The 13,550-nt window shown below is 33.2% G+C and overlaps 1 protein-coding gene across 1 annotated transcript in view; it reads right to left on the reverse strand.

Moving 5' to 3' along the window:
* The window catches only part of Diaph2 (diaphanous related formin 2), a 186,704-nt gene that overhangs the window by 33,607 nt on the left and 139,547 nt on the right, over window positions 1-13,550 (reverse strand). Inside the window, exons 15-16 of the mRNA XM_032889437.1 lie at window positions 5,583-5,684; window positions 3,865-3,959 (exon numbers count right to left, since the gene is read on the reverse strand). Coding sequence (XP_032745328.1) covers window positions 3,865-3,959; window positions 5,583-5,684 — 197 coding nt within the window. The remainder of the gene's footprint in view (window positions 1-3,864; window positions 3,960-5,582; window positions 5,685-13,550) is intronic.

Here is a 13,550-nt window from a genome sequence, read left to right on the forward strand (position 1 = left end):
GTGTGTGTGTGTGTGTGTGTGTGTATAAGACAAAATGAAATAGTACTCTAGTAAAATGAGCGATTTTACATTCCAGTGTATTACTTAAAAATAAATGTAAAAGGTATTTCACTCTCTGATTGCAGTCTCTCCTTACAGGTCTATGATGTCTACATTGTAATTTATCCTGGCTTGACGTGCATATTACTCATATTACTTTCACTCTGATTTCGCTATCACCACCCATTGCCTTACCATAGGTGGTCTACAAAAATGCATTCCTGGACCTTCCATTCGTCACTTTTCTATCACTGGAAGCCTCAAGAATTTCAACAGTTTTCATACTTTAAGAATCAGTGCTTCACACATGACCCTCTGATCTTGTTTTCTGTACTGCCCTCAATTCTACCATTGAAACACATTATAGTATAATAATGCCAGTAGTTGTTCCCTACTGTGTCCTAGATTTTTTTCTACCTAGTTTATCAATTTTTAAATATCCAAATGTTACAACCATGTTATAACCAAAAATTTCCAATGAATATATTTTTTAAATCTATATTATCCCCCCCTACACCCCCGATTAATGCCTGTATAGTTCAGGGCATTCTTTATTTTGTGTTTTAAAAAGTACTTTGGATTTTCCTTTTTCTTCTATTAATAGAAAACATTTGAGATAGAGATAGGTGATAGATAGATAGACAGACAGACAGACAGTAACTACATTAATTGAATGTTGCCCATATTCAATAATTTGACATTTGAGGAAGACCATCAGTCATTAGATTGTGATCTCTGTTTGTATAATAGGACCCCAAACAATTAACTAATTACTTCCCATATGATTGCTCACCACTATCCTATGCTAATGCAGAAATATGTCTGAATTATAAAAGATATTGTTCTTCATATTCCTCAAATATTTGCCCACCATTCACTTCCTGGTAATACTTTAAAGTCTAGTTCAAGGTGAATTTGTTCCACAAAAATTACCATAATCACAGTACCCCTGGAAGCATATCTATCTGGTTCCGTCTTTACTGGTAGTCCTATGGACTTCTTTCATGTTGGAATAATTTCTCAGAATAAAATCAAATGCATTTCAATATAAATTAAACTAATTATACTGAAATACCTGTCAACATATTTATCAAAGTAAGTTGTATATAATAATAGATGTGAGATCTAGTGGCAGATCTAATAGATACTTTAATTCTGAAAGAATAATGAGTATAAACAATGTTTGTTGCTATCTGCCACGACAGGAATGAAAAAAAGAAAATATTTATCACTTCTATTACTGTTATGTGTAAGTACTGTTTTTTACTGCTTTGATCTATTGTCTGTATTTTTAATTAAATGAAATGCAACATGTTAATTAGAACTACATTCAAAGGAAGTTGCACTATTTTACACTACCATTTTCAGAACCTGCAGAGTCCTTTCCAGTTGTACTGAATTAAAATATCTTTGAGAATTTTTCTACACCATTTGCCCTCCTTCTATGTAAATCTTATTTTAAAATGCCTGACAAATATAATTTCTCTATAAATATTTTACTAGCATATAACGATTATTTGTAAGCACCAATTATCTCGAATAATGCATACTTTAATTTTCCAGAAAAATTTCTCTAAATGTTTAACAATTTTAAAACTGCTGCTTTTATTTCTTTTTCAATGTTATATATCTGTGTCTAACATTGAAACATTATTTTCAACAATTTACAGGCTAAACACTAGTCATCTAAATAAAAGCAGGTTTTTTGACTAAATAAAAGTAGTTTAAAAAAAAAACAGGTCATTTATCCTTTCAAATAAGCACAGTCTTCTACTTGTCTAGTGAGGAATTGTTTATTGACCCCTGGTAGGAGAGGTAACACCAGTGTTAATTCACATTCCTTGGAAATGATTTGTCCTTAATTGTTTTTTGTTGTTTTTGTTGCCACGAGGAGACAACCACGCTGCATGAGCAACAAACTGTGATTATGCATAGATGGAGTGTAGCACTGTAATCAAACAGAACTTACAACAAAGTTAATCTGATGATACATATTTAATGCTGTGCATTATCGATGTGCTACATGGTAATTAGACAGAAATGGTAAACACTTCATGTGAATGGCAAATTGATGTTACTCTCGCATCATTGAAGCAAACATATGTAGTTTGCAAGTCCTCGGAATATCTTTTTGGCACAAGAAAAACAATCTTTTGGGGGAGTTTTGGGGGAGCGGCAAGACTATAATCACTTCACCCGAGGAGCATCTTCCTTCCAGAGTATCTTTAGACATATGACTCATCCAGGTAAAGCTAGTATTAACCTTAAAATCTCAGATGCATATTCCAATCATACTTCTTAAATAAGAGAGAATCAATAATTTAACTAAATTAAAATGAGTCAAAATTATAAGAATAAAGAACTCTTCAATTGATATATATTTTTAAAATAAGAGAGAGAGAATCAGTTTAGATGGACCAGGACAGGAAAGGAGACAAACTGGTTCACTATTGGACAATTAGCAATCTGGCTTTTCCACAAATTCTTATCAAATAGAAACCAAGAAAACACAGAAGACTTAGGCTAGAGAGCTGGGTCAGGAGATGAGAGAGTGCTGTTCTCAGAGTTCAGCTCCCAGAACATACTCAGGGTAGTCTGTAACTGTCTGGAAACCCAGCTCCTGGGAGAAGCTGATCCCTCTAGCCTGTGCTCATCTGAACTAGGAGTTCTGCACAATAATTGAAATGAACAAAGCACAGTAAATGTGAGTAGTTACCACTCTTTTGTTGGATTGTGATATTCTGTTTTCAAATATGTTAAGGCAAGGCAGGTAAACTTGTGAGACTTCAATAATGAAAGCTTTTAAATATTTCCTATGTAATGAAATTATAGTCAGATAGGATCATTGATTGGAAGTCAATCAGTGTAGTCATACTTCTCTTTATTAGAACATTATAGTTTTCCTCTATGTAACTTAGCAAATGAAAAACTTCTACAAATATGAACCATCAAGTTGATGAATGCCCTTTCCAGTATAATTTTAAAAAAAAAGATTATTTTTAAAATCAGGTTTAAAGAACTTATGCTGCTGTTCAATAAATTTCCTAATTTGATGTGGTCTACACTAAGTCAAAATAGTACAATTTAAAATTGTTACATTATAACTTGCCTTACATTATGAGAACGTGTGGAAAAAATTAAATTGAAATCCTGCTTAACAAGTTGGTGCTTCCAGAATTTTCCTACATGCTGTGTGAAGGTTGACTTTGACCTGCCTCATCGAAGTCTGTGCTACTATACACGCTTTATCTTTTCCTTTTAAAAACATCTGTGTGTCTGTTTATTTCTCGTTGTCTGTCTCACCAATTTTATACATTCTTATTTTTATATTTATTACATTATGATGGTGGTGGTGGTGGTGGTGGTGGTGGTGTGTGTGTGTGTGTTTGCGCGCGCGCGCACGTGTGCGTGTGTGCATGCGAGCACCTACCAGGATGAATGTGGATTGGGTCCTCATTTCAAGCAAAGGAACCATGGACATGCTTGTTACCCACAAGAATTTGAAAGCAGTAAAGGAAACCTTGTTAATGTTTATACTTTTCCAGAAGAGGATTTTGAGAATGTCTACTACTAATACATAAAGGTACATCATCATAGTAAAAAGTCACCATAAACCAATCAAGCCTTAATCCTATTGGAAATAAGCATGTCCACATTGAAACCTACATGAGCAAACTGTGATACCTCCATCAAACTTGATGATAAATCATCCATAGAAATATGACTTGCTCATAACATAAATAGCATTTTTCATAGCATCATTGAGAAGAGACACTCCCAAAATTTCTATCAACATGATTTTAAAACTAAAACTATCTAATATACCTGAATTAGGGCCTCGCTGAGCAACTCTTCATTAACCTCCAAAATAATGTTCTTTATTTCCTCATAAGGCATGCGGTAAGATCCAAGGAAGATAGCTAAAATAAAATTGGAATTTATTAAAGATAGAATGGTAACAAAATTCTAAGAGTTCTAATACATATCTGATTACCACTTTATAGACTCAAAATATGTCAGTTATCTACTAACTTATAGAATTACAGGCTGCTTCTATTTGATGGAGTATTTTTTCCATATAGTCAAAATAATCTATTTTCTCATAGGTTATAGTATATCCAGCTCAAGTATACATATATACAAATAAAATTCCTACTTAGATCTCTCATAACTATGCATAATCACTTATATTAAGCTAATACATATTGACCGACCAAAAATTGATTAAAGTTGTCCTTCTATTTCAATCTAGATTTTTTTCTTTTTCTTTCAACCTAGATTTTAATGTCAAATTTTCAGATATATCCAACATAGTATTTATCAGGAATGACAATAAAGTAAACATCATTTCCTTGTTAGCCTTTATTTCATTGGCTAGATTTTATGTCATGTTGGAAAAATATCCAGCTAGTATTACCTAGAATACATTACGATTACATAGACACTATTTTTAAATAAATTCTGTACCATTATTCATTAAACCCACATTTTAAAAGAATATATATATATATATATATATATATATATATATATATATATATGCTCTAAGAGGTAGAACCTAAAAAAAAAAAACCTATCAGTGAATTTTTATAAAAAGTTCTACCTGATTGCACTGGTATCAAAATTAATATTCATATCTAGTTAAATGGTTACCTAAACACAGGGATTGAATAAGAATTCTAAAATTAAAATAAATCTCATGGTCAAATATTAACTAGATAATATGATCACACTGTGTAGTTAAAAAAATTACTGAAATAAATTCTATGGGGAATCACTGAAGCAGTGCACAAACTTGCGATAGTTATTAGTAGACCAGTTGTATGAGTTCTACTTTGCCTGATAGCAGAATTGTCAAATGCCTACCATGGTATTCTGTGTACAATTAGAAGTGTAGGGTGTGTTAAAGTTTCTCACAAAAGAGTGTTTTATTACCATCAGTATGTAAGCACCCTTCTGTAGTGATAAAAGATATTCTAAATCCAATTTAGAAGAGAAAGTATGTCAAAGTAAAACTTAGAGGGTTTTTTTAAATGGCCATGAATTTAACTATCCAGCTACAATACCAATATACATTTAATGGCTCACTGCTTAGTTAAAGGCTTCAAGGATCAGCAACCAGTTTTAACATGCAGTGGCTAACAATTTAACTAGATCGCATTACAATTATTTTAAACAAAAGAATAGCAATTAAAGGAATTGTCCAAACTGACAAGGAATTACTTCTAAACATATGAATCCCAGTCCTACTCAGTAAGATAATGGAAAACCTTAACAGTATATTTTCAATACTTATATTATATTTCATTACGTTCACTATAGAAGTTTTACTAACAATGCATTCCAAAGCTCGACAAATCATAGGTTCTAGCAGGTTAAATGATTTTCAACTATTATTCTCTTCAATTGGTTAGCTGGCATAAGGAAAACTGGATTACATTTAAATAGGATTTTCTTTGTAGCAGTCAGTCTGGTCAAAGCTGTAAGATTGATTACATTGAATTAGCTATCACCACCGTGCCTATGCAGAACATATTACATACACAGATTCTGGGCTGTTTTGGTATCCAAAATTCTTAATTCCTTCATTTTCTTCTTTTGAGGCCCAATCCTATTTTCTTCTGAAGTCTCTGCATGCCTTTGGCCTGAAAGAAAAATGTGGATTCATAAACAATTATGGTTCTAATCCAAGTACATGAAATAACATTAGTAAGGCATGTTAACTACATTAATAAAGGTGATTCTGAAATCAATAAATGTGTTTATTTCATTAGCTCAGGGAAGAGGAGAAACATAAAAATATAGACCTACTTAGAGGTTTCCCTACAAATTAAATATCAGCACTTAAGCAGAACAGATAAGGCAAATAGAACTAAAAATCAATTGCTGCTTTTTCACTAATGTGTAGCATTTATTACTCTTTTACAGGTAACCGGAGCAGCCCTGGAATTAAACATAAAAGTAAAAATCTCACTAATTTGGACTAATTGAGGAAAAAGGAAGACATGCTTTTTCTCCTAAAACATGCTAATATTTAGACATTTATTATTTTCAGTGAAACTGCTTTAAAGCACCCAAGGTAACTGTAGCGGTTAAACAGGTTGTAGCAGTAAAACTCCCCATTGAATCTTGTTTGAAGAATTGGTTATGGGCCAGAGAGATGGCTCAGTGGTTAAGAGCACTGTCTGCTCTTCTAGAGGTCTTGAGTTCAATTCCCAGCAACCACATGGTGCCTTGAAACCAGCTGTAATGAGATCTGATGCCCTCTTCTGATGTGTCATGATGACAGTGACATTGTATTCATATAAAATAAATAAATCTTTTTAAAAACTTGGTTAAAGCATTTGTAAGTTGTACAAGAGTACCACCTATATGCATATACATATTACATATCCTTGAAGAGGATGGTTTGCTCAGAACACTATATTTATTGTTTCTCCAAACGGTTGAAAGGATTGAAGCAGTAAGGTTTGCAGTATCAAGGAGTAGAAGTGTTTGCCCCTATTCACTCTTGCAAGACACTAGTGTCAAACCTTTGGCTGTTCGCTAAGATAATGAAACATGAACTCTCCAAGTACCATCTGCACAAAAGTCTTGCAGCAATTGTGTTCAAATATTGTTAGTTTACTTCTTCCATGATGAATACTAAGTTGTAGGCAATGGGACCACTAAATTATGTTAGACAGACTAGACTTTCTTTTTCAATCAAGTGGGTATTCTCACACTCAAACTCATGCTGCTAAATTTCCTCATTGATGCTTAAAACTGATTAACATGCTCTTTTTTTCTTATCACTGGCAAATAAAATGAAGTTTACTTTGAGGTGATAATGATTTCTATTATTTCAATTTATTTAATATTGGCTAAAGACCTCACATATTAGGTTTTTTTAATAGAGAACAAGAAACACTCATACTATATCATTGCCAAGGAGAGATCTGAGCATTTGTGAATCTTTTGCAGTATTCCAAAGCATGCATGAAAATGTTGCAAATCCATAGGGTCTATCATTAATGGTGTAAGACGTAAGATATGCAAATTTGGTTATCTTAGCAGACAAGTAACACATGAAATAAATTAACTACAGAACAAATCTTAAATATTATAAAGTTTAGTAGAATAATCAATGAAAGAATAGACACAATCTAATGAGACTAGATAATAATTCCCTTGAAAATTATAATTTTGTGACAGGTGTCAAATTCTTTGCAATGTTGCCAAAACACAATCATTGGAATTGGTGAAAGAAAAATGACTTTTAGTATATTTTTAAAAAACCTACATAAATGTTCCTCAAAGGACCTTCTGAAAGTAAAATGTCTTTCTTATGAAAGAGTCAACATTTCAATTTATTCTAATTTTAAGCAGTACTCAGTTTTAGACAACTGCATAAAGAAATGACAGCTCAATTGCCATTTCTGATGTCAATAAAGAGAATGTGAATTATATCAAAATTACCTCTGAACGCAAATCCAGAAAATATAATACATTCAAAGAAGTAGTCAAGAGAATGTTCCTCACTTCAATAGTCCTAAACTCTACTGCCAGAAACTAATTAAACAGAAACATACAGGACGAAATGCTGTCAGATGAAGATTATATGAATATTATCTTATTTTTAAACTAATAGGCTCCTGCCTAATACAGGTTTACCTAATGCTCATTAGTAACTTTACATTTGACTATTATTTTCACTAAAATCTAGTCTGAGCTTTTTGTTTTTCAAAAGAACAAAATGTTTGAAATTAAAATTAGATATTTTAAGTATCTATAGCTCATGGTTTCTTTAGGAATTGTTGGCTATTTTATGTGTATTGTGTAACTGGTCTAAAAACCTGAGATTTAGAAAGCAGTAAGCATTTCATCACTATTTTGAGAATAAAAGTAGTATAGCAAGTAAAATAATTCCCAAAATAGACATGTTTTTAAAAATAATGGCTAATACTGTCTGCAGTTAAGAGCATTGATTGCTCTTCCAGGGGTTCTGAGTTCAATTCCCAACAACCACACATAGTGGTTGACAACCATCCTTCTGGTGTATCTCAAGATAGCTACAGTGTATTCAAATATATAAAATGAGTTTTAAAAAAACGGCAAGCAAGCAAGCATGCAAACAAACAAACAAAAAAACAAAAAAAATCAGATAACAACAGCCCAGTATTCATTAGGGATGAAAAGTAGAGGCTTAGATAGAGTACAAAGAATAGTGACAAGAATTTAAAGCACTCATGTACTCAAAACTGTCTTTTATCATGATCTCAGAATGGGACTTGTCTTTAACTAATCCAATTCTAAATGTGTCTAATGCTCACAGCCTTTAAAAAATACATTATAACAAAGTTGTAACCACTAAAATTTATTTGGATGTGAATGAAGAGCTCTTTAATGTTTCAATACCAAATAATTTTTTGTTCTTTCTTCAAGTGGCCCTAGCATGGGTCCACAGATAGCATGTGTTCATTCAAGGTGGTAGCTCTGTGTCTTTACTATATTAACCTTAGCAGCTTTCTAGTCTTCAACATAGACATAAAAATCCAGAAGAAAATATATAAAAGCTCCAATATGTCTCAACAGTTCATAAACTGACAGCCTTGGAAATCCCGAAGAAACAATGGAGGAACCACAAACAATCCTAAAGATGATAATCTTTTCAATGTAGGTAAAGTGCATTCAGTTTGGCAAGTAACAAAGTATTAAATTGTGCTCAACTATCTTTGTGTAGAGCAGCAAATTTGTTTATGAAAACGTGAAAGGGAATGCTGATGCAACATTCCAGTTTGCTTTTCCATGCTACATGGGACAGCTGCACAGTTTCCCCTTTCCCTGCTGCCTGCAGCTGCACAGTGAGGCATCCTACAGAAAAGTGGATTTTATCCTGACACCTGCATAGTATCTAAAGCAATAGGAATGGCATTATCAGGAGTGTTCCTGAAGTTCAGTGCACATTAACAAGACTAATGGTCCTAATGGTGGGGATCACACAACACACACACATACTTCGTAATGATTTCCTAATTAAGGAACAAATCTTACTAGTTGTAGTTTATACAAGACCCCCCCAAATCAGCAAGCACATGTTACTGCAAATTAACATCTGCATAACTAATATACTTGTACACCTGTTCATTAAGCCAATTACTGAACACAGTTAAATGTCACCAGAACAGTATGTTTAACAACATGCATAGCTAATGTTGTATATTTTCAAATCAGCCTCAATATCTTGGCAGATATTGTATATTTTAGGAAGGACAAATAAATATGTCTTACAGTTTTAGAGATAAACTTTGTTCAGCTAGTAATTTCAAACCTCAAACTAAAACATGGTTCTTACTTCAAAGTAGAAATTGACAAATGAGGTTGAAGTTTTTCCCATTAACTTTTGACCTATGCTAAGTGCATTATTCAAGTTAGAGTCTATCCCTCTACTTAAATGTTTTCCCTGGATTTCTATGAACCAATTTTCCGGGTTGTTGTAGCTACTCAAAATACCCTGTTATGCTAAACTGCAAGATTCATGTCAAAAGTCAAAAATTCAAGTAATAAACCACAAGAACAAAATATGTAAAAAGATATGATTATCAGGAAAAATATAAATGTGAAAAATATAATGTTAAATTCTAGCAGTTGTAGGCTATGAAGACATTTCTTGAAGAGATTATTGTTTGGGCAAGCTTCATACACAAGCTGCTTTGATTTTTTTTTTTTTGTGATCAATTTTAGACTATTACAAATCTTGTACTCAATTTAGCTTAATATGGAATTCAGTTACCTTGGTTGAGCAAGATTTAATAGAACACATATAACTAAAACTATGTATACCACTAAAAAAGGCACCTAGCAATCAATCATGATATTTATTTTTATTAGGTAAATAGAGGTGTGGCAACATTAAGTAGACCACATAGCTTTAAACAACATGTACATTAACTTCTTCAAAATTCTGGAAGAAGTAATAAAATCAAAGATGTTACCAAGGTGGTTTTCATTCTGAGGATTCTTATCTAAGAAGTCGCCGTCTTCCTGTGCCCTTATTTGCTTTTCCTCAGTGTGTGCCAAAGCCAGAGAGTAAGCCCTACCACACAACACACTACTAGCATCTGATAAATCTTTACATATTCTTTAAATTGATTACTTCTTCACAGGTCCCATCACACAGGGAAATTCAACTAATGAATCTTGGAAGAAACCAAGTATTCAGTATATAACAATACCAGTGTCTTACAGTTTTGGAAAACAAAGTTTCCAGAGACAAACCTGTAAAAAGCAACAGAAGGGAGTTACATGGCTTATGATTTAAATTTCCTAATAGAATTCTTCCTGATGTCCAAAGTACATTGTTGGGTCTTGTTGAGCACTAAAAATCAAACAACCAGATAGGATGACCAGCAGTCTCATCTAACCTGGTCCCCTCAGATCTCTCAAAGACTAAGCCACCAATTAGGCAGCGTACAAGAGCTGGTGAGAGGCCGCCTGACACATATACAACCTGATTTCAGTGGGAGAAAATACATTAAAACCCTGAGGCCCCAGGGAGTAGGGAGGCCTGGCTGGGCTAGGGATGTGGACATCCACTTGGAGACAGAGGGGAGGAAGAAGGGGAGGAGGAACTGAGGGAGGGCAGACTAGGAGGTGGGTAACAATTGGACTGTCAAAAGCATAAATGTATAAATACTAAATGATAAAAAATCTTTTTTTCTTTACGTGGCATCCTCAATTTCATAAAATATATCTCTGAATTTAATAACCAGTGATTTCAACAAGAGGCACTCTGCATTCTATATTCTCTTTTCTTTCTTTCTCCCTCTTCCTCTCCCTCTCCCCCTCCCCCTTCCTCTCCATCTCCCTTTCCCTCTCCCTCTCCCTCTCTCTTTCTCATCTACTTACAGCGGAAGTTAAATATTAGACACATAATTATGTTTTTCATTTCTGCCTAATCAAAACTGACAAAGTGATACTGATGTTTGTATTAACAAATCTTATATAAACAAATTTAAAGAGAATGGTCATAATATCAGGGATCTAAAGGCTCACAAAAATATCCACACTGAGAAGGCGGGAGTGTGTTGAGAGTATCACAACATGCTCATACAAGGAACATGTACAATCAGTACCTAGACAAAGAATGACATCAGGCTAGCCAACCATATACCACAACTCCAACTTCATGAAAACTCCAGACTAAGCAAAAGGCATTAGTGCTGTGGAAATCTCTTTACTAAGGAGAAACATTAGCAACACTAGAGGTAAAAAAAATTGTTTAGTGAGTTGTTATCATATAGGAATGATATGTGGTTTTTATGTAGCTTAAGAGAAATAAAGAGAGTACACATGCAAAACCTTCACAATATCTAAAACACAAAATGTCTGCAGCAACAGTGAGTAAACCTTTTCTTCTTTTTGTCTTTGCTTTTGTTCAAAATGCTCAACTCAGCTACTTCAGTGCAAAGTAGCCATACAAAAATAATAAAATGAATGAGCGTGGAAATATTGCAATAGAATAACTTATTTACAAAACCACATGCCCAGACAGATTTATCCTGAAGAATGCCATTTGCTTACATATGACATAATGACCAGGGCCTTATCACTTTCCTTCCCAAAAAAGTTTAATTTATTCTTATTAACTCTTTTGAAAATGTTAGTAAATGTTCAACACTTTCCTTGTAAGTCAAGGTTTAGACGTACCCTATTAATAATTGCTTATTAATAAACCTAGTTTTCAAAAGTATTCAAATAACACCTCATATCAATAGTCATCATGATTTTAAGTGAGTCAATCCTACAGGGATCAGCACATCTGATGCTAAAGTAATAGTCTTTTGTTTTACTCCTCTTATATTCTCCCATAATGTTACTATGTGTCTTTATATAACATAATTACAAAAGAAAATAAACATAATGGATTGTAGAAACCAATTTCTACTTTTCTAGCATTATTAGGTTCGAATATGTTTGGTAATTATTCACTTGTGATTCAATAGCTTAAGGTAAATTGAAAATCTGAATTCTAACCCACCCCAAAATCATATGAATCTTGACTTTGAATTTTGGATAATATTCTTCTCTTGCTTTATGCACATCAAAGTGTTATTGAGTGTTTCAATTTGGTTTGTTGCTGGCTGAGCTCAATGGGAAATAAGTAGAGCTATATTGTCTCTTCTTTTGCCATTTGGATTCCAACAGCTCTCAATTTCATCTTTCAGCGGTAATTTTCTTTAGTTCCCAAGCTACATCCATGTAATCTGCTAAAAGGTGATCGAGACATTAGAAAATCTTTTTGCAAGGGTAAAATAGAGTACCTAAACTTTTCATTTCTTCTTTGTTCTTAAACTTAGGTTTAGTCTCCTGGTGCCTTCTGATTTGAAAGCAGAAAAATAATATTTGAGACTACTTTGGAAATGTAAAAACACATGAGAAGAATGGAATTTAAATAAGCATAAAGTTTCTATTCAAGGATAAACTCCTGACCTTTTTCTTCTCAATCTATTATCCTTCCTTGTTGCATCACTCAGTATTTTGGAAGAATACCTGACACCATGTCTTCATTCTTCTATTCTTTTCTATCACTTAGTTACAATGTGAATTCTAACTATACATATTCCTACTGAATAAGAATGTCATACTCGCCATAGGAAAGGTCTCAGGATGGCTATATCTTTAGAACTCCATGGATTATTAGCATAGTTTGAATCAACTCTTCTAAAACATATAAAACATTCACCCTGTGATAGTTCAACAAATGAACCCCAAATTGGACAAAAGAGAAAATCTATCAATAGCAAACTTCAAAAGTCGTCTTTGCATATCCTTTAAACCTCAAAATCTAACACTAAAGGACAATTCTTTCTCAATGGTAGGAGATCCAAGATGTCAATGATTTTCATAGTTTTAACTCATTTAAGGATAAGTGCATTCTTAACTCAAGGACTTTCCACATATTTGTATAGTTCATATATACAGAATTCTCGAATAAAGAGGAATACATTTCACACATGAATTAAAACTGACTGCATATATAAAATTCTAAAATGGTTATTGTATAAATCGCCTCTTCCCTTTTTATAGATAGTGGCAGCTGTCAAAAGAGTAGAAGAAAAGGAAAAAAAATGCCATTGTAAAGTACACAGTGGCTAAAAATTCCAAACTTCTTACTTCTGTCAACATTTCTATATTGTCTGATAACAAAACAGCCAATGCAGGTAAGGACTTGGACTACATAAAATGTAAGAAATATTTTATTCTTGGTCAATAGTAGCTGATCCCAAACAAAACAGCTGGATTCTTCAAAAAAGAACTATTTAGCCCAAATCCTGAGATGAGCTGCCCAAAAGGCTAAGCAAGCACAACATGGCTTAGTTTCATTGCTACTGCACATTACAGCCATATCAAAGCCTGCGTGTGTCAGACCAAGAGATTCAAAAGACAAAATTTGACTTCCAGTGTGTATTCCTAAATACAATAACTCTGCCTTGTGTCAAATAAATTTTGGCTAAACTCCTAGCTGGTAG

The sequence above is a fragment of the Rattus rattus genome, chromosome X (genome assembly GCF_011064425.1).
Source record: "Rattus rattus isolate New Zealand chromosome X, Rrattus_CSIRO_v1, whole genome shotgun sequence".
NCBI classification, from domain to species: Eukaryota; Metazoa; Chordata; class Mammalia; order Rodentia; family Muridae; genus Rattus; species Rattus rattus.